This window comes from Lactuca virosa, chromosome 9 (assembly GCF_052849685.1).
Source record: "Lactuca virosa cultivar CGN04683 chromosome 9, Lactuca_virosa_CGN04683_v6, whole genome shotgun sequence".
In the NCBI taxonomy this organism is placed as follows: domain Eukaryota; kingdom Viridiplantae; phylum Streptophyta; class Magnoliopsida; order Asterales; family Asteraceae; genus Lactuca; species Lactuca virosa.
This window is the reverse complement of record NC_136434.1, coordinates 15,772,098-15,795,907: the sequence shown is the minus strand read 5'-3', so window position 1 is coordinate 15,795,907 and position 23,810 is coordinate 15,772,098. Positions and strand designations below refer to the sequence as shown.

At 37.2% G+C, this 23,810-nt stretch overlaps 1 protein-coding gene and 1 pseudogene across 1 annotated transcript; both read right to left on the bottom strand.

Annotated features, from left to right (window-relative positions):
• Window positions 1-304: 304 nt before the first annotated feature.
• Window positions 305-10,590, bottom strand: LOC145138967 (hyoscyamine 6-dioxygenase pseudogene; annotated as a pseudogene).
• A 7,654-nt stretch (window positions 10,591-18,244) lies between these two features.
• On the bottom strand, window positions 18,245-22,834 carry LOC145138182 (hyoscyamine 6-dioxygenase-like). Its single transcript, XM_079072308.1, is given in 4 exon segments — window positions 18,245-18,523; window positions 18,609-19,004; window positions 22,353-22,568; window positions 22,643-22,834. Coding segments are annotated over 4 exon segments (1,083 nt in total).
• Window positions 22,835-23,810: the final 976 nt, after the last annotated feature.

The following is a 23,810-nucleotide window of genomic DNA, read 5'->3' as shown; positions in this document are numbered from 1 at the left end:
CTCAGGAAATCATTTAAGTTGTTTTTGATTTGTTGTCATTTATAAGCCTCCCAATTACAACATTGTACTTTTAGAGTACAATGTTATTCATCAACGGAAACATATAAATAATCTGAGATGAAACTGTGTTAGCTTTTCAATCAATATATATGCACAAATTTAAGATGCATGAAAAGTAAAAAAGAATACATGAATTTATTTTAGATCCCACCAGCAATCTTCAGTTTCATGCATTACTTGAACATGTTATCATTTATTATACAACTATATATACATGGCTTTTGAACAAGAATTGAAATCCGGTTTAGAGTCGGTAAGGATCCAAGGGTATTCCGACGTGAGGACGCGGTTTGCACATGAAGGCCAAGTAACGAGCTACAAAATCCTTGTATTGAAATGATGTAAATACCGGTGGGTTGCTCCATGTAACTACCTCTTTAGCAGGTTGTATGATAACAGGAACCTCATTCTCAACAGGAAGAGTAGGACTTGGAGAAAAAAATGTGGCAATTGACGTTCGAGCCGCACTTGAATTGGTGACCACTCGATGTTCCACACTTTTCAGCTTCTCATTACTTATAATCTACATTGAAAAAAAACATTTGTATCATATATATCTTATTTTTAACTACATTTGTTACTGAAACATGAGCTTAATAAGTACTACCTCCAGGGTGTAACCAAGGTTGACCACGAAAGCATTCGGAATTGGGTCAACTCCCATCCATTTCCCATCTTTTTGTATTTGTAGCCCATATTGGTCTTGTTGAAGGAAGGTTATGATGTTTGGGTCCGCATGACCCATTGCTAAACTTGGATCCGGACATTGCGGGTATAGGTGAATCGCCATATACTGTTCCTGGCTGACTTTATCAAAATATCCTTCTGGAAGCCCTAATCCTTCTCTGATCATATTCAAAATCTTGAAACCCATTTTCCGCACTTCAGACGTGTATCTCCCTATCTCCTCCCTGAAACATAAACAGTTAGAAACCAGCAAAATCACTGAAAATCAAACCCTAGGTTATCGGTATCTGGCTGGTTTCTCCGGCCATGATGGGATGTTGTAACGTCCGTAGATCCGGGCTAGTCAATTTAGAGACGATAAGCATCAAAAGTGACTTTTTGATAGAATATTATTTAGAATGAATAATCTTAACTAAGTTGTAGTGGTCGTGACAAGGGTTCCAGATATATAAAGAATGCCAAAATCCGAGTTATAACGAAGAAGTTATGATCTGTCGAAGTGTCGTGACAGAACCGGTACGAAATGGTGTGACGTAAATAGTGAATTTACGATAGAGCGATATTTAGCCTTAGTGATCTAAACGAAAGTCGTAGAATACGTTAAACCGAGAGTGTGCATAAAAAGAACGTCTAAATCTGACTTCGTATGAGGAAGTTATGATTTTTCTAAGTTTCGACTTAGCGGTATGCAGCCCAATGTTCGAATATGAGATCGAGTGGTTTCTAGCCAAAACAATCTAAATGAGAATCGAAGATCTCGTCGATAGTAGTCCAACGGTAAAAAGACAGACGAAAACGGACGTCAGATGAAAGAGTTATGAATTCCTAACGGAGTTTTCCTGTCACGGCCTACTAAAAATAATATAATAAAAGTTAAATTCAAAATTAGTCGTCCGAGTCTAAACGAGAGTTGTAGAGCATAATCTCACCTACACGTGGATATAAAGAACGTCGAAAACGGAGCTCGTATGCGAAAGATATGAATTTCTGAAGTTCAGGGCGCGAACCCCGACACTATGTCAGAGTTCACGACGTGAATACAGTGTTCACGATGTGAACTCAGTATTTATGACTTCTGGAGCCCGACATACGCAAGTTGCGATGACGCACCTGATGACTACTGAACTCACGACGTGAATTTTGAGATTCACGACGTGAATTCAGTATTTCAGCCCTATAAATTGAAATCGAAGGGCAGCCGATTTTGACTTCCCTATCCATGATTTCCACTGGTTCCTCGACTGAGTTGAGGCTCTCGATTACTTCGATCTCGTCAAGTGGAATGACGAGGGTCTCATCAGGTAAGCACTTTTTTAAGTTGGACTCATGAAAAGTGCGATGCACGTTGCTGTGTTCCTGTGGTAGTTGAAGTTTATAAGCTATCAGGCCGATCCTGGCAAGGATCTCGAATGGCCCTATGTACATTGGTTTTAGTTTCCCATGTTTTTCCGAAACGTATCATCCCCTTCCAGGGTGAGACCATTGACAACACGCGATCACCAACCCGGAATTCCAAGGGTTTGCATCGTTTATCCGCATGACTCTTTTGTCGATCCCGAGATGCCTTTAGTCGCTCACGGATCTAAACGATATTCTCTGTTATTTCATGTATGATCTCAGGTCTGGTCAGGGTGCTTTTGGTCGTTAGACCCCTTAGCCAGTTCGGAGTCCCCAACTTCAGCTCAACATAATGGTGATCTGCACTTACGTCCGTATAGTGCCTCAAACGGAGTGGCTTTGATGCCGGCATGGTAGTTATTGTTATAAGAGAACTCAATTAGTGGTAGGTAAGCATCCCATGCTTTGCCAAAGTCCATCACACAGGCATGAATCATATCTCCCAATGTTTGAATGTTTCGCTCACTCTGACCGTCTGTTTAGGGAGGGTAAGTTGTACTCATGTCGAGTTGGGTTCCCAAATACTTCTATAACGACTATAAACAACGCAAGGCGACTCGACTATCCCTATCCGAGATAATGGACAGTGGCACACGGTGCAGCCTCACAATCTCCTTGAGATACGTTATTGTCAGCTTTTCCATCTTATCCGTCGTTTTGTTTGGTAGAAAGTGTGCGGATTTTGTTAGTTTGTCTACGATCATCCAAATGGTATTGTGTCCACCCGTAGTCTTGGGAAACTTTGTCGTGAAATCCATGGTAATCCATAGGGCATCTGGTATTCTACTTGACCTTAGCACAGGTTAGGAACTTACCTAGGTAAGTGGCAATCTCTTCTTTCATGTTTGGCCACCAGTACATGTCCTAGCAAGTCTACCTGAAATATTGTATTCTGTCATCTCTGAGTTCAAAGTTCTTACCCATTCCCCGCAGTACTTCCTTATTTGCTGTAACGCCCGTAGATCCGGGCTAGTCAATTTAGAGACGATAAGCATCAAAAATGACTTTTTGATGGAAGATTATTTAGGAGGATTAATCTTAACTAAGTTTTAGTATATGTTACAAGGATTTCGTACATATAAAGAACGCCGAAATCCGAGTTATAACGAAGTAGTTATGACATGTCGAAGTTTCGCGACAGAACCGGCACGACACAGCGCGACGTAAATAGTGAAATTACGTTAGAACGATATTTGGCCTTAGCGATCTAAATGAAAGTCGTAGAATACGTTAAACCGAGAGCGTGCATAAAAAGAACGTCTAAATATGACTTCGTATGAGGAAGTTATGATTTTTCGAAGTTTCAGCATTAGCAGTATCCAGCCCGAAGTTCGAATATGGGATCGAACGATATTTAGCCAAAAATTTCTAAATGAGAATCGAAGATCTCATCGATAGTAGTGCAACGACGGAAAGACAGACGAAAACGGACATCGGACGAAGGAGTTATGAGTTTATAACGGAGTTTTCCTGTCCCGGCCTACTAAAAATAATATAAAAATAATATAATAAAAATAAAGTCAAATTAGCCGACAAAGTCTAAATGAAAGTTGTAGATCTTGTTTTTACCTACGCGTCGATATAAAGAACGTCGAAAACGGAGTTCGTATGCGAAAGTTATGGATTTCTGAAGTTCGGGGCGCGAAACCCCAAAACTGTCAGAGACCACGACGTGAAATCAGTGGTCACGACGTGGCATGTCTTCTGACGCCTCCTGGAGTCTGCCAGACCCAACTTGCGATGACGCATGTAGTGACGATCAAGCCCATGACGTGAAAGTACTGTTCACGACGTGGAAAATGAGAAATTTGCCCTATAAATAGAATTCAAGGGGCAGCCGAGTTTGGTTGCTCAATCTCTTCTCTCCTACTCCCGATACCCTCTCTAAGCCCTATTTTAACCCCCCGAAGCCCCAGTATCATCTCGAGACACGAACCAAGTCCCGAAGCCTGAAGATCCCGAGAAGAAAAGAGTTTCCGAGCCGAAGCTCTGCCCGCGAGAAGCCCGGTGTTTGAAGATATTCTAGTTTCACCGAAGAATACTACTCTTAGAGCCGTAGTGTTGTCCGAGCATGGTCTAAGCAAGTGAGTGTATAGTCCCTTTCACAAACACGATTTTAATACAAGTATTGTTTGAATGTATTAAGTATATGTTTTGTGTGAGTGTGTAGTTACTTTCTTCTAACACATATATATGAAGTGTTTGCCATGAAATACGTGATATGTGTTATATATTGTTTGTCTATTTGAGATGGGCGTGGAATTGATGTTTTATACAAGTGTTAAATGATTTAAACTGTGTAAGTATTTATATCTATGAAAATGTTGGGTAGAACATGGGTAGATGGGATAGTTGGTGACTATGGAGTTAGCGCCTATTGTATAAACCTTGGTGACTATGGAGTTAGCGCCTATTGTATAAGCCTTGGTGGCTATGGAGTTAGCGCCTATTGTATAAGCCTTGGTGGCTATGGAGTTAGCGCCTATTGTATAAGCCTTGGTGGCTATGGAGTTAGCGCCTATTGTATAAGCCTTGGTGACTATGGAGTTAGCGCCTATTGTATAAACCTTGGTGACTATGGAGTTAGCGCCTATTGAGTAAACCCTGGCGACGATGTGACTTCATGCCTATACCTCAGGTCAATCCTTAATAATGAAGGATAAATGATTCTTAGGGTAGATCCTTAAGATAAGTGGAGATAATGGGGATGGGTAATTGGGTTGATTGTTTGATGATTAAATATAATAAATATATTATTGTGTGTTGAAAACCCTATATGCTCACCAGGCTCCCAAGCCTGATCCACTCAGTTTTCTTTGTATCACAGGTATCGATGCGAAGATCCATTTCACTGAGAGATTATAAGAGATGTAAATCACTAGTGCAAATGAATGTATGATATGTTTATGCTTATGTGTCTGTATCGGAACATGACATCCCGAGGTTTTATTATTAAATAAAAATACATTCTCTTTGAGAAATGTTTTGATAAGTTATTATCATATCTTGTTTTGGGAACAAATTCCGCAACCGTTTTCTTTAAACGATTACTCTGATTTATAAAACAAAGCATAAACAAATCGGTCTTTTCTGGCCGTGAAATTAGGGATGTCACAGTTGGTATCAGAGCATTAGTTTAAGCGAACTAGGAATTTGTAGGATTTCTAGACTTAAACTTATAATGCTAAGCGATGATTGTGAGATGAGTGTCTACCATATTTTAGACACAAGCAGTAGTATATTTTAGGAAAGATGCCTAAAATGCTTTTATGTGCTAAATGCTATATGTTTGCCATATATGATGTTATTTGTTCGGATCTATGGTCTGTTGCCGACCGGATCTGGAAACCTTATGGGTTTAGGATTCTAAGCGTACGACTACGGTATTAGAACTAGCATGTAAACGTTTCGGAGTGATAAGGAGATTTATACGTCTATCGTAAATAAAGCTTTCTTATCTTAAATTCTCGCCCGGTGCACCAAACGTCTGCTTAGGTATACAAAACGTTATGGTGAAGACTCGTAGAGAATTGAGTAAATGGAGGAAATGAAAGGTTTATGATAGTGAATGACACCTATAGGAAGATATCGTAAGAGTGGTGTCTTGCCTTTAGTTTATGTCTGATAAAATAACGGAACGTTTAGAGGAGTATGGTACGTCTGAAGTACACCTTTGATTGGCAGGATGATGGAACGATTGGTGTAATTCTTGAAGTTGTCCCATAATCTGGAATTTCCATCACCAACCAAGTTGAAGTAGAATTGATGAGTGAAGATGCGCATGGAAGAAGTCCTAGTAGAGTCAAGGAATTTTTTTTTTTGATTAATTGGACACATTAGTATGTGTTAAATTGTTTGGTGATTTTAGGACTTGGGGACTGCGAGACAATACTTGGGACGAGTATGAGTAGGTGTGAATAGTAGAAGAGATCTATACTACTGGAAGCACAGGACTCACGCTTGGATCAGGGAAAGTCACAAGGTTACCAAGAAGCTAGTGATTGATTCCGTTTTTATTCAAGTATGTTGTTACCATTGTTTCGGTAATGACTAATCAGGTAATTGATATTCTGACTCTAATGGTAATATCAAATTGAGTCCGACTACGATGAGTTTGTTACATGGTTCAGAGGACCAAGTTCGATGTAGCATTTGACTAAAGTCAGAAGATTGAAATCAATGCGGTCATTGGTAACGCGCTCGTTGTTAAAGAAGCTAGTAGCTAGAAATGCTACATGTTAAAATGTGATTATAGCACATTAGAATATGAAGGAAGGTATATTGCATTCTGGAATTTGACTCTAAGAGACCTGAGTCTAAACGTTGCATCATACGATGAGAGGTCATTAGAACATGACCCATCGATCTGTTACAATAGATAAAGGAAAGTACTTATCCTAAGAAGAAGAAGGAGTCCTCAATAAGGATTTATTTTGTAACTCGTAGGTTACGATTCAAAGTCCAACATAGTACGAAGGGCAGGTGCAAGATTGAGCATCGCCTGCGGTCAAGAAGTCCAAGAGTTAGATACTCATTCGAAGAAACATATAAGTTACGATTATTACCTAGGATGAAAAGATAATGTATGGAATCATCATACAAGTCCTATTTTCGTTGATGATTTCGGGACGTAATCATCCTAAGGGGGAGATAATTGTAACGCCCGTAGATCCGGGCTAGTCAATTTAGAGATGATAAGCATCAAAAATGACTTTTTGATGGAAGATTATTTAGAAGGATTAATCTTAACTAAGTTTTAGTATATGTTACAAGGATTTCGTACATATAAAGAACGCCGAAATCCGAGTTATAACGAAGAAGTTATGACCTGTCAAAGTTTCGCGACAGAACCGACACGACACAGCGCGGCGTAAATAGTGAATTTACGTTAGAGTGATATTTGGCCTTAGCGATCTAAATGAAAGTCGTAGAATACGTTAAACCGAGAGTGTGCATAAAAAGAACGTCTAAATCTGACTTCGTATGAGGAAGTTATGATTTTTCGAAGTTTCAGCATTAGCAGTATGCAGCCCGAAGTTCGAATATGGGATCGAACGATATTTAGCCAAATCTTTCTAAATGAGAATCAAAGATCCCATCGATAGTAGTGCAACGACGGAAAGACAGGCGAAAACGGACGTCAGACGAAGGAGTTATGAGTTTATAACGGAGTTTTCCTGTCCCGACCTACTAAAAATAATATAAAAATAATATAATAAAAATAAAGTCAAAATTAGCCGACAAAGTCTAAATGAAAGTTGTAGATCTTGTTTTTACCTACGCGTCGATATAAAGAACGTCGAAAACGGAGTTCGTATGCGAAAGTTAAGGATTTCTGAAGTTCGGGGCGCGAAACCCCAAAACTGTCAGAGACCACGACGTGAAATCAGTGGTCACGACGTGGCATGTCTTCTGACGCCTCCTGGAGTCTGCCAGACCCAACTTGCGATGACGCATGCAGTGACGATCAAGCCCACGACGTGAAAGTACTGTTCACGACGTGGAAAATGAGAAATTTGCCCTATAAATAGAATTTAAGGGGCAGCCGAGTTTGGTTGCTCAATCTCTTCTCTCCTACTCCTGATACCCTCTCTAAGCCCTATTTTAACCCCCCGAAGCCCCGGTATCATCCCGAGACATGAAGCAAGTCCCGAAGCCCGAAGATCCCGAGAAGAAAAGAGTTTCCGAGCCGAAGCTCTGCCCGCGAGAAGCCCGGTGTTTGAAGATATTCTAGTTTCACCGAAGAATACTACTCTTAGAGCCGTAGTGCTGTCCGAGCATCGTCTAAACAAGTGAGTGTATAGTTCCTTTCACAAACACGATTTTAATACAAGTATTGTTTGAATGTATTAAGTATATGTTTTGTGTGAGTGTGTAGTTACTTTCTTCTAACACATATATATGAAGTGTTTGCCATGAAATACGTGCTATGTGTTATATATTGTTTGTCTATTTGAGATGGGCGTGGAATTGATGTTTTATACAGGTGTTAAATGATTTAAACCGTGTAAGTATTTATATCTACGAAAATGTTGGGTAGAACATGGGTAGATGGGATAGTTGGTGACTATGGAGTTAGCGCATATTGTATAAACCTTGGTGACTATGGAGTTAGCGCCTATTGTATAAACCTTGGTGACTATGGAGTTAGCGCCTATTGTATAAGCCTTGGTGACTATGGAGTTAGCGCCTATTGTATAAACCTTGGTGACTATGGAGTTAGCGCCTATTGTATAAACCTTGGTGACTATGGAGTTAGCGCCTATTGTATAAACCTTGGTGACTATGGAGTTAGCGCCTATTGAGTAAACCCTGACGACGATGTGACTTCGTGCCTATACCTCAGGTCAATCCTTAAGAATGAAGGATAGATGATTCTTAGGGTAGATCCTTAAGATAATTGGAGATAATGGGGATGGGTAATTGGGTTGATTGTTTGATGATTAAATATAATAAATATATTATTGTGGGTTGAAAACCCTATATGCTCACGAGACTCCCAAGCCTGACCCACTAAGTTTTCTTTGTATCACAAGTATCGATGCGAAGACCCATTTCACTGAGAGATTATAAGAGATGTAAATCACTAGTGTAAATGAATGTATGATATGTTTATGCTTATGTGTGTGTATCGGAACATGACATCCCGAGGTTTTATTATTAAATAAAAATACATTCTCTTTGAGAAATGTTTTGATAAGTTATTATCATATCTTGTTTTGGGAACAAATTCCGCAACCGTTTTATTTAAACGATTACTATGATTTATAAAACAAAGCATAAACAAATCGGTCTTTTCTGGCCGTGAAATTGGGGATGTCACATTTGCTGACTACATGTCCTAGGAAGTCTACCTTTCATAACCAGAACTCGCACTACGAGAACTTTACGTAAAGTTTCTCTTTTCGTAGTAATTCTAGTTTTTGTCGCAAGTGTTGCCTTTGCTCCTCCTCACTCCGTGAGTACATCAATATATTATCAATGAATATGATCACGAATTTGTCTAGGTACGGTCTGCATATGCGATTCATGAGGCCTATGAATACTGCTGGAGCATTGGTCAATTCGAATGACATAACTTACAATCTTGTAATGGCCAGATCGGGTTCTGAAAGCCGTTATAGGGACATCTTCTTCCTGAACTCTAAGTTGATGGTACCCTGATCGCAAATCGATCTTTGAAAAGAAATTGGATCCTTGTAATTGGTCGAACAAATCATTGAGGCGGTTGATGTAAGCTGTATATCTCAGAATTTTTCCTGGTGAGATTCCAGAGTTCTTATTCTAAGTCTTGGATCTCACTCCTTGGCTGTCATTGTGAGAGTTGTGGTTATTGTGTCCTGATCCTTCATGCCTTTCAATATTAAAGTTTCCTATGACAATCACCACCCTTTGTGCGATCATTTATTCGATTGCAGTCGCATCCATTGATGTTGGTATTCGAGTTCATGTTGGGGTGGTGATGGTATTGGGGTTAGTCCTGAACGGAGTCATGTGCTTCGCCTGGGTGGCATGACTCTCTTCTAAGTATTAAGGTTTGAAACAATTTGCAAGCAACTAAAATTGTTGCTAGTCGTATGCCATAAGTATGTCGTGTTATTGTTGTGGTATGACTCTCAATGTCTTGACCAACATTTTCAGAGATGTACTTAGGTTAGTAAGTGGTAGTAGTAGTAAGTATCTTATACACAATGCATATTCTTCACATATTCAATAAGATAGGAATGTTCAATTGACTTGAGTTTCAATCTTCTTGGAAGGCATACATAGATTTTGTTTCGCTAGACGTAAGGAAGTACAATAAGCCTAACACAAGATGTGAGTACTGTAATCACTAACTCACTAGGCTATACTAGTCTATCATATACCAAAATGACACACAATGTGTCCCGCCAACTCACACATCTCGCGAGTGGCCTCCTGCGCTCTCTGTTCCGTTGTAACTGCCTTAGCTTCAGCTGCAAGGATTTGTTGTCTCATGGCAGCCATCTCCTCATCTAAGGAGTGTAGGCGGTCCGTAATGTTCTCCTGCTCTGCTTGTAGGTTCAGCATGGAATCCATATTGTGTTCTTGTTCCTCGTGGATGTGTCGAATTCGCACCGTCGCGTTCTGGGCTTCGCCACCGATCTACATTACCTCGTGATGAAGAGCCTGAACCCGAGTGTCCAAGCGGGCTACTCGTGGTACAATCAAAGGTAATGCTCGATCTGTGGGGGTGTTGGGGCCCGGAGCAGGGTGTAGTGGGTGCATGTCGACTGTGGATCGTCAGTCGTGTTCTCTAGCCCATGCATGCAGCTAGGTTGCCCATTGTGGGGGAGCATCCTAGAAGGAGGGAGGTGAAAGGGTCTCATGCCTGCTCCTGATAGGGTAAGGTTCATTAACGATCTCCCCATCGCCTGTCTCCCTGTCTGATCCATCCTCAGGATCCTCCCCCTCGTATTCCATCTCTTGGTACTCTTCAGGATCCTCTTCTGGATCCTCCTCATGAACCTCTTCTGGCTCTTCCTTGATCCATTGGCTGCCATGGTAGGGTAGTAGGGGTCTTCGTGGTGAAATTCGGCCATGTGCAAGAATTGAGGTATAAGGGACGCATAAAGAATCTAGGTGTATGGTTCTATAGTATCATAAAATACTCCTATAGTATTTTAAACTTTATGTTTGATTCTAGAGTTTCTTTTTATGGGGTGTTGGTAAGTTTTAGACTTGTTGTTGACTATTCAAGCACATGTTAAACATATCTCAGATAAATATAGTTGATTAGGCTATATTTATTCAAGATCTAATTACATACCACCTAGGCCTACTCGTATTGTTCAACTTATCTTATTACCTTTGTATTGTTCTTGTTATGACACAGCTCTAATATGTATGGATGTACTTATACCGTACTAAAATATCATTATATTTTAAAAGTATACTTTTTAGTCAGAGTGTTTTAGCCTCATTGTATTTATAATTGTATATCTTACATGGTTTGATATACTTAGTTCACTATAAACAATGCTCTGATACCAATCTGTCACACCCCCAAACCAGGATGGCGGAAACGTCTGGGGGTGGATGACTTTCATGTATTGTATCATAACATAATGAATAATAGTGATCAAAGCAAAACACAACCATCAAAAATATAATTGAGAGAGTTACATTGTTGTAAGAGTTGTATGTTTCAAAACCAATTACAATATGATGATTTAAAAGATTTGTTTGACTCCTTAGCGTCCCATCCTCAAAAGCTTGTAGTTACCTGCTTTAATGATTTCCTGAGAATACAAGTAGTTTTGAAAAGTGTCAACAATTAAGTTGGTGAGTTCATAAGAGTTTGTATGAAGAATTTGTTACAACTAGCATTTTTTGCTAGGAAATTTTGTCCTCATGTACTCAACTTCTGTGTAACTTGTAATCTAAGTTGATGTTATGTACTAATGCTCATTCCAAAAACAACTATTTGAACCAAAACTCACTCATGAAGTCCAAACCCTAATTCAATTCATTTCACACACTTAACTGTGGGTTCGTAACCCTAATATCCCGGTTCAAACTCAGAATGGATTTGGATCCTCTTATTGGGCCTAATGGGCCAGTAAACTTTTAATTTAGCTATTTTGGGCCAAGGAACTCCATTTGGGATCTAATTGGACCTACATTCATCAAACTATAACATTTTGGGCCATAAGACTTTTTATGGGCCTATTGGACCTAAAATGTCACACTTGGTTTCATGGGCCTTATTGGGCCGTAAACCCATTTCTTTATCATTATTGGGCCGTAAACCCACTTCTTTATCATTATTGGGCCGTAAACTCTCATATGGGCCCAATGGGCCGAAAACTTCCATATTAGACCTCATAATTTCGAGTATAACCAAAACTAGCCCAAACATTTATTTCTCTTTTTCCTTCCTCCCATCCTCGATATATATATATATATATATATATATATATATATATATACACACACATTGTAAAAAAAAGAGAAAATGAAAGATTATTAAGATGCCACCTAAGTTTTGCATGGTGGTTATCCATGCAATTTACACATCAATTATCTATGCAATTTCATATATCCATGCACATCACTTCTCACCCTCTCTCTTCTCCTTTTTATTCTCGGCCAAGACTCATCACCACCTCTCTTCACTTCAAATCTCTTCAAACACTCTCTAAGCACAATAAATCCTTTCCTTTATTGTCTCAAATTTTCATGAGTTTGTATGAGTGCATCAAGAACTCTTCATCAAAATCCATCAATTCTTAGTAAGCTACTTTCTCATCAAGGTGTTTAACTTCATATTCATGTTGAACTTACTTCTCTTACACTCCATTTCATGATCTATGCTCCTTAGAAACCTTATAAGCTCGAGATCTAATCAAGAAAGCTTGCTAGGGCCGAAATCTCTCTATTTTCTTCACCAAAACCGAATTTAACACCCCAAAGTGAGTTCATACCCCTTATTTTTGGTTTTTACTATGTTTTGGGGGAGAATACAAGTTGTTTTGTGTAGATCTATGTGTATATGCATGATTATGTGTGTTTTTCATGTTATATGTTGTGATTATGTGTTATAGGCTTCGTAAACTCTAAAATATGATGATTTTTATAGAACATAACACTTGATACAACTTATTATGCAAAGAAAAGGTTTGAAACATTTCAAGGTTGTTTAAACTAAGAAAAATCAAATATGAGGGCCAAAAATGACAAAATAATCAAAAAGTGATGTTATTATACATAACTCACGATTTTGAAAAGATTTATTTGAATAAATATGGATCTTTATGGTATTTATGATTTAAGAAGGGCTTAAAGTGTAAACTTTCGCAAATGGGTCTCATATTGGGCTTTCACGGTTTTCGGGCTAAGTTTGTAAATTTTTGGACTATTGTGGGCTTGAGTGTCATTTTAAACAAAGTTGAGCCAAAAATGTTATTTTTCGGTTATAAGGGTTGAAAATGATAATTTTATCAAACTTGGGCCAAAAAGGATAAGTTCTATGCTTTTGGGCCGAAAATGGTATTTTTGACAAAAGTGGGTTAAAAATGTTATTTTTATTTGAAACTAGCCTTAAATGTAAACTTTTGGTCCTAAGGGACCTAAAGTGTCATTATTACCAAAATTACGCCTAAGTTGTAAATTTTCGGTTTTTAAGGACCAAAAATGTCTTTTCACAAAAAGTGGGCTCTTTTATGTTATTTTGGTGAACACTTAAGCTTAACCAACCAACGTAACAATAAACAGATTAATTACGTCATTTACACCTTAATTGGGCCTAGAATATGCATTTCATGTTTACTGGGCCTTAGTGGTCCATTTACATGCTTGTTGGGCCTGGAATACACATTACATGTTTATTGGGCCTTAGTGGTCCATTTACATGCTTGTTGGACTTGTAATATACATTACATGTTTATTGGGCCTTAGTGGTCCATTAACATGCTTGTTGGGCCTGGAATATCCGTCTACATGCTTGTTGACTCCTACATTCACATACATACTCGTTGGACTTCGTAAACTTAAAATATACACGGAAACAATATACCCTGTGTAATTTCATATTCGCGTAAATTCAGTTAAGGATCTTGTGAGACACTTCGTTTGACACCTATCGAGTGTACAATCGTAACCTGTAGTTATAACCAGAGTCTCCTGGAGGGAGAGCGGGAGTGTGTGTATAGATATATACGGGGGTGACACCCTACACCTGAGTTGTTCGCTACAGTTAGACTAGGCCAGTCTAGGGTGATAAACCTTAACTTAAATAAGTCGGCGTCTGAAAAAACGTCACGACAGGCGGATAAGTCATTATCAAGTATGATTATAATGACTCACTTAGAGGAATTAACTCCATTATAAAATTTATGGAATACAATTTCTGTTGATAACACGGTAACATACACGCACTGGTACTCAGTCTTAGGGTGTTAAGATCACAACGTTTTATAAACAGACAATATCAGATTGCCTAGGATCATTCACTTCATACACTTTCAAACATTTACACACATGCATTAATACAAGATCGGACACAAACATTTCAAACCGTTTTTCAGAAAATATCGGATTTTCTGGCATTTACAAAGTAATATAAAATATTTTACTCAAAGATACGTATGAACTTACCAACATTATAGGAAATCGTTGAGCAGGTTAGTCAGCAAGAATACTTGGAATTTTGTTGTGTTTTGTTATCACCATACTCAGGATATTTTGGCATGTAATTTGAAATACACTACTTGATGTAAACAATGGCAGTTGTAATATTGCTTGTGTGATGATGATGATGTTTTGTTTCAATTATATACACTGTGATGATACTACAAGAATGAAGTCACTCAAGCCACCGGACGTTTCCGCCGTCTGGTTCGGGGGTGTGACAGAATTGTAAGCCTTCCCTTGTAAAATGATAGTGTTTGTTTCTGGAAAATCCAATATTTTCCTTAAAAATGGGTTGTTGTCTTAGAAACCTTAAGACCGAAATGTATAAGTATTTCTATACTTAAAATAGTAATATGTAATTTTAATCTATATAAAACCATTTGAATGTTTGTTTCCCTGTGCTAAATGTATCGTTGATCTTGAAAATGAGTTGAGACCGAAATGTATAAGTATTTCTATACTTAAAATAGTAATATGTAGTTTTAATCTATATAAAACCATTTGAATGTTTGTTTCCCCATGCTAAATGTATCGTTGATCTTGAAAATGAGTTGTAGTCTTAGAAACCCTAAGACCGAAATGTATAAGTATTTCTATACTTAAACTAGTAATATGTAGTTTTAATATACATAAAACCATTTGAATCTTTGTTTCCCCGTGCTAAATATATCATTGATCTTGAAAATGAGTTGTAGTCTGAGAAACCCTAAGACCGAAATGTATAAGTATTTATGTACTCGAAAGTAGTATTATGTAGTTTTATTCTTATATAAAACCATATGAATGTATGTTAGCCCCGTAAACATAATGTATTGTTAATACCCCATGTGAGTTATTACAACCACGCTAAAACTGTAGTTGGTCTGCTGCGACGTTCTTCAGGCGTCAGAATGTTATGACAATTTTCACCCCAGACCTGCCGATCTAGCTGTAGCTAACAACTTAGGTGCGGGATTGTCAGTCCACAAGTATCACGCTCTCTTACATGAGATTCTGGTTATAATAAATGACTTTTGTAGGTACTCTGGTAGGTACGGTGAAGACTATGTCTCACAAAACTGTATTAACAGGTTTACGTATAGTGTAATGAAAACCCTTTTGTAAGTGGAACTATTACATTTCCATAGTGATTACATAGTGTAAAATATACATTTAAATAATTATTTGTTCGCCCCAAAATGCTAAAATAATGTTAATGACCCATAGACTACACCCCTTATAGTTTATCATAAATGTTTTGTTGTGTCCATATATATTCGTATGAATGCGTGCGAGTAATCCTTAAAAAGGTATAGACCTGAACTATTTGCATATTATACAATTTTGAAATCTATTAAGTTTAAGAAGGGTAAAACAGTCTGTGAACATACCACAACTTTTCTGTAAAAAGCTGATATTTAAGCTTAAATATGTTTTAGTGACATAACTTGTATTTTTAATTTGCAAAGCCTTTAAATCATCCAAATAGGATTTTTTTTAGTGTGTATTTGCATTTCTAAACAAACACACCACATATAAATGTTCAAATAACTAAGTAATAACATCTTGTCATGTATATAATACTTTTACACAACTTAAAGAAGAAGCATGTATAACAACTTGTGTTATTATACAAGTTTACTTGTAGTCCTCCCCCCCCCCCCTAAAACTTGAAAAAACTCGAAAATGAAGGGGTATGAACTCACCTTATGCGTGTTTTCTTGATGAACGAAGGTTGTAGATGGAAAGTTTCAAGTCAAGAACACTTTGAAGATTTGAAGATTCCATTAATAGTAACACATGATAACGTGTGTAAATGGATTGAAACTAGTATGTATGTGTGTAGAATCACTAGAAGATGAAGGAAATACTTACAAAAAGTTCAAGAACCAACTTGGAAGAAATTAGGTTAGGAAGTTGAGAGCTTTTCTTGGAGAAGAAGTGAAAAATGAAGAATATGGTGGTGAAAGAAAGCCTCTTCGGCCGAGAGTAAAAGGAAGAGAGGGAAGAGGGGTGGGGGTGGGTAGGGTGGGTTATGGGGGGTGGTATGGGGGGACATGGATGAGACTAAAGGTAAGCTACTCTAGGGTTAAGTAGTCGGGTAATTAAGGTGGAAGGACAAGATTATTAACTGGTGACTTTTTATAAAAAAAAAGTCAAACCTTTGTAAATTTTTGGTATTTTTATAAAAATGATGTGTTTTTATAAAATAAATATGGTATAAGGGAGGTATAAAATATTTAATTTGAATTATAAAAATTCTAATTATTATAACAAGCATGATTATCAAAATAATAATACGTTACATGAAAGTTAGGTTGAATTTCCAAGTTCGTTTCGTTAAAAATAATTGAGTGTTTCGCCGGGTATAGACTTTGTCGCATTTGGTGATGAATTCACCAAAATTTTTGTATATGTAGCCGTTGTTATGAATTTGCCATGTAGTATTAGGTTTATGAACTCCACTACAGTGTGTTATGAATATTATATAAATACCCAAATAATATATAATTGAATTATCGAGTTGTTACGTTACTAACTTATTTTCAATAATTGGCAACCAGAGAGGTACTTTGTATTATAATTTGTCAATAGCACATTAGAAACATTTAGAGAATATCACATTCCTCCTAAAACTTTAATACGATTCGAGTTGACCTGGTTGACTTTTATTGACTTTGTTTGACCAAAATTGACGGTTGTCACACATTTCACCTGATTTTATGCAGATACCATTGTAGTTTCAAAAATATATTTTCTAGACGAGCAATGGTCATTTTGCATAACCCATTTCTATAACTGGTGCTATAATAAATAAACAAATGAAATCCAAATAATTATTTTTGGCATTACTTAATTTTATAGGGAAAAACCAATCTCAATTCAATAATAAATAAATATAGATTGCTAATTTTGCTTTTATTTTTCCTATTTTTGTATTAGCCAATTCTATGTATATAAAAAGGATTGCTATAAGAATTTAATGTTCACCAAAAACATTATAGTGAGTTGAAACTCATTTAATTGATAACAATTTTTTATGAATAAGTAGAAAAGCTAAAAGCTAAATTATAGTTAAAAGCGCAATCATTCATTAATTATTCATTTCAATTACAAAGAAAATTATGAAATTTGTTATTTATATATATTTGAAAAAGCCTATAGTCATTAACGGTCAAAAGACAAAGTTATACAAATGTTGTATACAGTGTGTATATGTGCTTTTGTTGTTGTGCGTGTGTGTATGTTGTGTTGTGTGTGTCTTCGTTTCATAGATTATTGCATCAATTTACCGATTAACCCTTTTTTGATGGCTAAGATTCCTTGATTTTTTTGCTTTTTAAAACAAAAATTTACCACTCGTATTGTTTGTATTAAATTTCCAGATCAGAAGCAGTTCTTTTATGATCAAATATTACATAGTTTCTTCTAAAGTTGTCTTATGTATGTCTCTTTTTGTGAACATATACAGGTGATGGAGGAATGGAGGAATCAGGGGATGTGAAAATTATTTTATTATGCTCAAAATTGGTACAAGATGAGCACATTTTCTTATAAACATCTGTCATCAGATTTGTATATAGCGATGTAATTTCATTTCCTCACTAATAAAAGCAACACACTTGGTTCTCTTTACGGATTCATAATATGAAGTTCAACCTCAGGAAATCATTTAAGTTGTTTTTGATTTGTTGTCATTTATAAGCCTCCCAATTACAACATTGTACTTTTAGAGTACAATGTTATTCATCAACGGAAACATATAAATAATCTGAGATGAAACTGTGTTAGCTTTTCAATCAATATATATGCACAAATTTAAGATGCATGAAAAGTAAAAAAGAATACATGAATTTATTTTAGATCCCACCAGCAATCTTCAGTTTCATGCATTACTTGAACATGTTATCATTTATTATACAACTATATATACATGGCTTTTGAACAAGAATTGAAATCCGGTTTAGAGTCGGTAAGGATCCAAGGGTATTCCGACGCGAGGACGCGGTTTGCACATGAAGGCCAAGTAACGAGCTACAAAATCCTTGTATTGAAATGATGTAAATACCGGTGGGTTGCTCCATGTAACTACCTCTTTAGCAGGTTGTATGATAACAGGAACCTCATTCTCAACAGGAAGAGTAGGACTTGAAGAAAAAAATGTGGCAATTGACGTTCGAGCCGCACTTGAATTGGTGACCACTCGATGTTCCACACTTTTCAGCTTCTCATTACTTATAATCTACATTGAAAAAAAAACATTTGTATCATATATATCTTATTTTTAACTACATTTGTTACTGAAACATGAGCTTAATAAGTACTACCTCCAGGGTGTAACCAAGGTTGACCACGAAAGCATTCGGAATTGGGTCAACTCCCATCCATTTCCCATCTTTTTGTATTTGTAGCCCATATTGGTCTTGTTGAAGGAAGGTTATGATGTTTGGGTCCGCATGACCCATTGCTAAACTTGGATCCGGACATTGCGGGTATAGGTGAATCGCCATATACTGTTCCTGGCTGACTTTATCAAAATATCCTTCTGGAAGCCCTAATCCTTCTCCGATCATATTCAAAATCTTGAAACCCATTTTCCGCACTTCAGACGTGTATCTCCCTATCTCCTCCCTGAAACATAAACAGTTAGAAACCAGCAAAATCACTGAAAATCAAACCCTAGGTTATCGGTATCTGGCTGGTTTCTCCGGCCATGATGGGATGTTGTAACGTCCGTAGATCCGGGCTAGTCAATTTAGAGACGATAAGCATCAAAAGTGACTTTTTGATAGAATATTATTTAGAATGAATAATCTTAACTAAGTTGTAGTGGTCGTGACAAGGGTTCCGGATATATAAAGAATGCCAAAATCCGAGTTATAACGAAGAAGTTATGATCTGTCGAAGTGTCGTGACAGAACCGGTACGAAATGGTGTGACGTAAATAGTGAATTTACGATAGAGCGATATTTAGCCTTAGTGATCTAAACGAAAGTCGTAGAATACGTTAAACCGAGAGTGTGCATAAAAAGAACGTCTAAATCTGACTTCGTATGAGGAAGTTATGATTTTTCTAAGTTTCGACTTAGCGGTATGCAGCCCAATGTTCGAATATGAGATCGAGTGGTTTCTAGCCAAAACAATCTAAATGAGAATCGAAGATCTCGTCGATAGTAGTCCAACGGTAAAAAGACAGACGAAAACGGACGTCATATGAAAGAGTTATGAATTCCTAACGGAGTTTTCCTGTCACGGCCTACTAAAAATAATATAATAAAAGTTAAATTCAAAATTAGTCGTCCGAGTCTAAACGAGAGTTGTAGAGCATAATCTCACCTACACGTGGATATAAAGAACGTCGAAAACGGAGCTCGTATGCGAAAGATATGAATTTCTGAAGTTCAGGGCGCGAACCCCGACACTGTGTCAGAGTTCACGACGTGAATACAGTGTTCACGATGTGAACTCAGTATTTATGACTTCTGGAGCCCGACATACGCAAGTTGCGATGACGCACCTGATGACTACTGAACTCACGACGTGAATTTTGAGATTCACGACGTGAATTCAATATTTCAGCCCTATAAATTGAAATCGAAGGGCAGCCGATTTTGGTTTCTATTTTCTTACTCCCTCTCTCCCTATACCCTCTTTAACCCTCTTAAAGTACCCCCGAAGCCCTGGTATCATCTCGAGACCCGAAGCGAGTCCCGAAGCACCGAAGATCCCTAGAAGAAAAGAGTTTCGAGCCGAAGCTCTGCCCGCGAGAAGCCCGGTGTGTGAAGAGATCACAGTTTCACCGAAGAATATTGCTTGAAGAGCCGTAGTGCTGTCCGATAATCGTCTTATCAAGCGAGTGTATAGTCACTTTTATCTTACACATAGATATGAAGTATCTTATAAAATGCGTACTATGTATATATATATTGTTTGTTTATTAAGATGGATTAGACATACCCGATCCGGGAATATGGATTAGGTAAGGAGGTAAGTTTTAGATCCGGGAGTACGGATTACGTATTTTTGAACTATGTGTTCATTAGGTGATTTTGAACTATGTGTTCATCAGATATTTTTGAACTATGTGTTCATCCGATAAGGTATCATGTGCATAGTCCCTTTCATGAACATGATTCTAATACAAGTATTGATTAAAGTATTAAATATATATGTATGTGAAATATTTGTAATTGCCCGAGATATGTGTTAGATATATATCTGATGATATACAACGTGCGAACCAGTTATGGTTCAATATGTGTTAAGATGTGTATACATGATATTATTACTTAAAACTCTGTGTTAAGTATACACTAGTTAGCGTTGCCTAAACGGAGATAGTATTGAAAATTGATTATAAGCTTTGTTGGTTTGCCTAGTGATGGGTTAAGAATTAAAAAGGGATGTTTAGTTCAATTAAGTTTGGACATTAGGTAGCCTCTTATTAAGAGTATGTGTGTGGTGAGATCGATGATCGGTGGAGTACATCTTACGTACAGAAGTACATTTTATGTACGAAGTCCTTTTCAAAGCCCCGTGTCTTTGGTGCTGCTTGCGTCGGGGTATTATTATGTTCTCGGGTACGAGTCCTACGCACACCAGAGTACTATAATGTGCCAGAAGTACTGTCATGTACAAAGTCTTTTTGACACTATTGTGTGTCGGTTACGGGAGCGTACGAGAGTACTCTATTAGTATTTCCCCATTCCCCTCATTTGATGTCTTTATTGATCCTCGTTTGCTGCCAGGGAATTTCCGAAGCAGCTTCGTCAGTTCGTTGTTCATATCGATTCCTTAGGCTAGATCTCGTAAGATCATTGTGTAGGGTCAGTATGTGGGGATCGACGGGATGGGATAGATTGTTTTAGAAATATGATATATATGTGTAAATTAATAATAGTGGTCTTGCAGGATTTAGATATACATTATTATCACATTGTTTGAACTAGGTGTTCATTAAGTATTTTCAAACGGAGTGTTTACCAAGTATTTTGATTTAAGTGTTCAGTAGTCGTAATCTAAATATCCTGGCAGCTGCGCCTAAAGGATTATATTGGCAACTATAGATTTAGTGCCTTATAGATATACGTTGGAAGTTATGGATTTAGTGCCTTATAGATGAACGTCGAGAGTATGGATTTAGTATTGTGTAGATGTACGTTGGTAGCATGGATTTAGTACTGTGTAGAGGTACGTTGGTAGCTATGGATTTAGTATTGTATAGATGTACGTTGGTAGCTATGGAATTAGTACCGTGTAGATAAACCTTGGTAGCTATGGACTTAGTGCCTATTGTATAAACCCTGGCAACGATGTACTTCGTGCCTATTTGACATAAAATGCAGAGGAAAGCAATGTTGTCACCCCTTTGGCTGTCTATTCGACATAAATTGTTGGGGAAAGCAATGTTGTCATTCCGATGGTTGTCCTATTTGACTTAGATTGCTAAGGAAACCCTGAAGCAGAGTTGTCGCCCCATTGAAAAATCCTTAGACTAGGTCCCTTATAAATAGATACTTTAGGGACGTAAAGTGAGGAATACGGGAACGCGTAATCACCTTAGGAGAATCCTTAGGAATGAATGAATGGAGGACAGATGATTATTAAGATCTTTAAGAATAAAGAAGATAATGGGGATGGGAAAACTTGGTTAGATGTTTGATGTTTAAACATAATAAATTTACTTATTGTGGGTTGAAAACCCTATATGCTCACCAGGCTCCCAAGCCTAACCCACTCAGTTTCTTTGTATTACAGGTAGTGGTGCGAGAGCATAAGTTGGACAACTTGTGAAGATATTTTGTTTATAGGCCAGTAGTTGTATATAACTGTTGTAAGACTTATAATGTGTCGTTTATGCTTTTGGTCTGTATCGGAACATGACATCCCGAGTTTTGTTATATATGAAAAAAATCCATTTCTTTAAGAAATGCTTTGATAAATTTTATTTTATCATATTTTGTTTTGGGAACAAATTCCGCAACTGTTTTCTTTAAAATATTATTCTGATTTTAAAACAAAGCATAAACAAATTGGTCTTTTCTGGCCGTGAGATTCGGGATGTCACAAATGTGTTCTTCCAGAGGATGACAATCGTGCTTCAATGTGTCTTTCCAGAAATGAACTTTCTCTTTCGCATAGTTCACACCACTCGTATGAAGCGTACAACCTTGACCATAAGACTTGGCGAAAAGACCTATCTTGTCTTCAATGGGCATGTTAAAGAACTCATCGTACAAACCCCTCATCTTCGCCATCATCTTCTCCGAAACTCCATGATTGATCACATGTAAAAGGTCATCAAGAACTTGTTATCTATATGAATAAGATTCATAGGCTTTCGTAAATGAGATCAAAAGACCTGAAATAAGCTGAATTCTTTACAAGCTTTTAGAATTTGTTGGATGATATCAGCCCGATCGTTTTGAAGATCGATCACCGGAATTTCCTTGCAAACGACAATGTAATCGCCAGGTCTTCTTTTCGGTGGCATGATGTAATCTTTTGGAACAGATTGAACTCCATTAGACCAGCTTGAAACCAGTAGAGACATGGTCGACCTCAATTTGCTTGTATCGGAATTAGGATTAATAATGGAGTCTTATAGAACCAATTTTGTTGCTATTTTGGGAGCTAACACTGAGATGCTCTAGAGATAGGCTTGGAAGTCAAAAGATTTGGATTCTGATGAAGAAGACATACAGTTAGAGTTAAAGATGTCGTCTTTACCAATGTTTAAAGGTATGACTTTTGGCAATGTCACTAGAAACCAGAAAACTATGTGTTAGACATAATATCCAAAGAACTACGAAAGAGTAAACCTAGCGTGCAGTTTACATATCAACTACGATGTTTTTATATAATATAAATATGTTTGATAGACGAGTTTCATTCAGGAATCAATTAAATGATACATTAACACAACTATTGTAATCATAATTACTGTTTCTTGTTCACTCATATAATCAATAAATTGACTCTTGACAAGTTTACAATTATTCAAGTTTTGATCACTTTGCATACAATATTGGAACGTTTGCGATTTATGAGGATGAGATACAGAGATAGTCACATATGATAGAGACCAGTTTGATATGAGTTGGACAGGGGCAGACCTAAGGTGGGGGCAGTGTGGGCAACTGCCCCATAAATAAAATTTGGAAATTGGAATAACTATAAAATGTTTAAAAGCATACACACTTACATAATTATATATAATCTGCCTCCTTGAAATTTCAAAAGAATAATAATTTAACAACATATTTGCTTAAATGATAGAAAACAGTTCACATTCTCAATAAGACAGCAAAGGAAAATTAATGCTATATAAACTTAAAATGAAAGCATCAAAAATACTAGAGGTAAACAAAAGAGTTGTTGTAAGTGAAAAATAAAGGACTACTCTGAAAATGAAATTACAACCAGAGAAAAATAACCTCCCTCTTATACCATTGCACCCCTTGAACCCTTGATTCGTCTTGAACTCTCCAACTTGATGATGATCTAAGTTGGTCTCTATTTTCATTTCA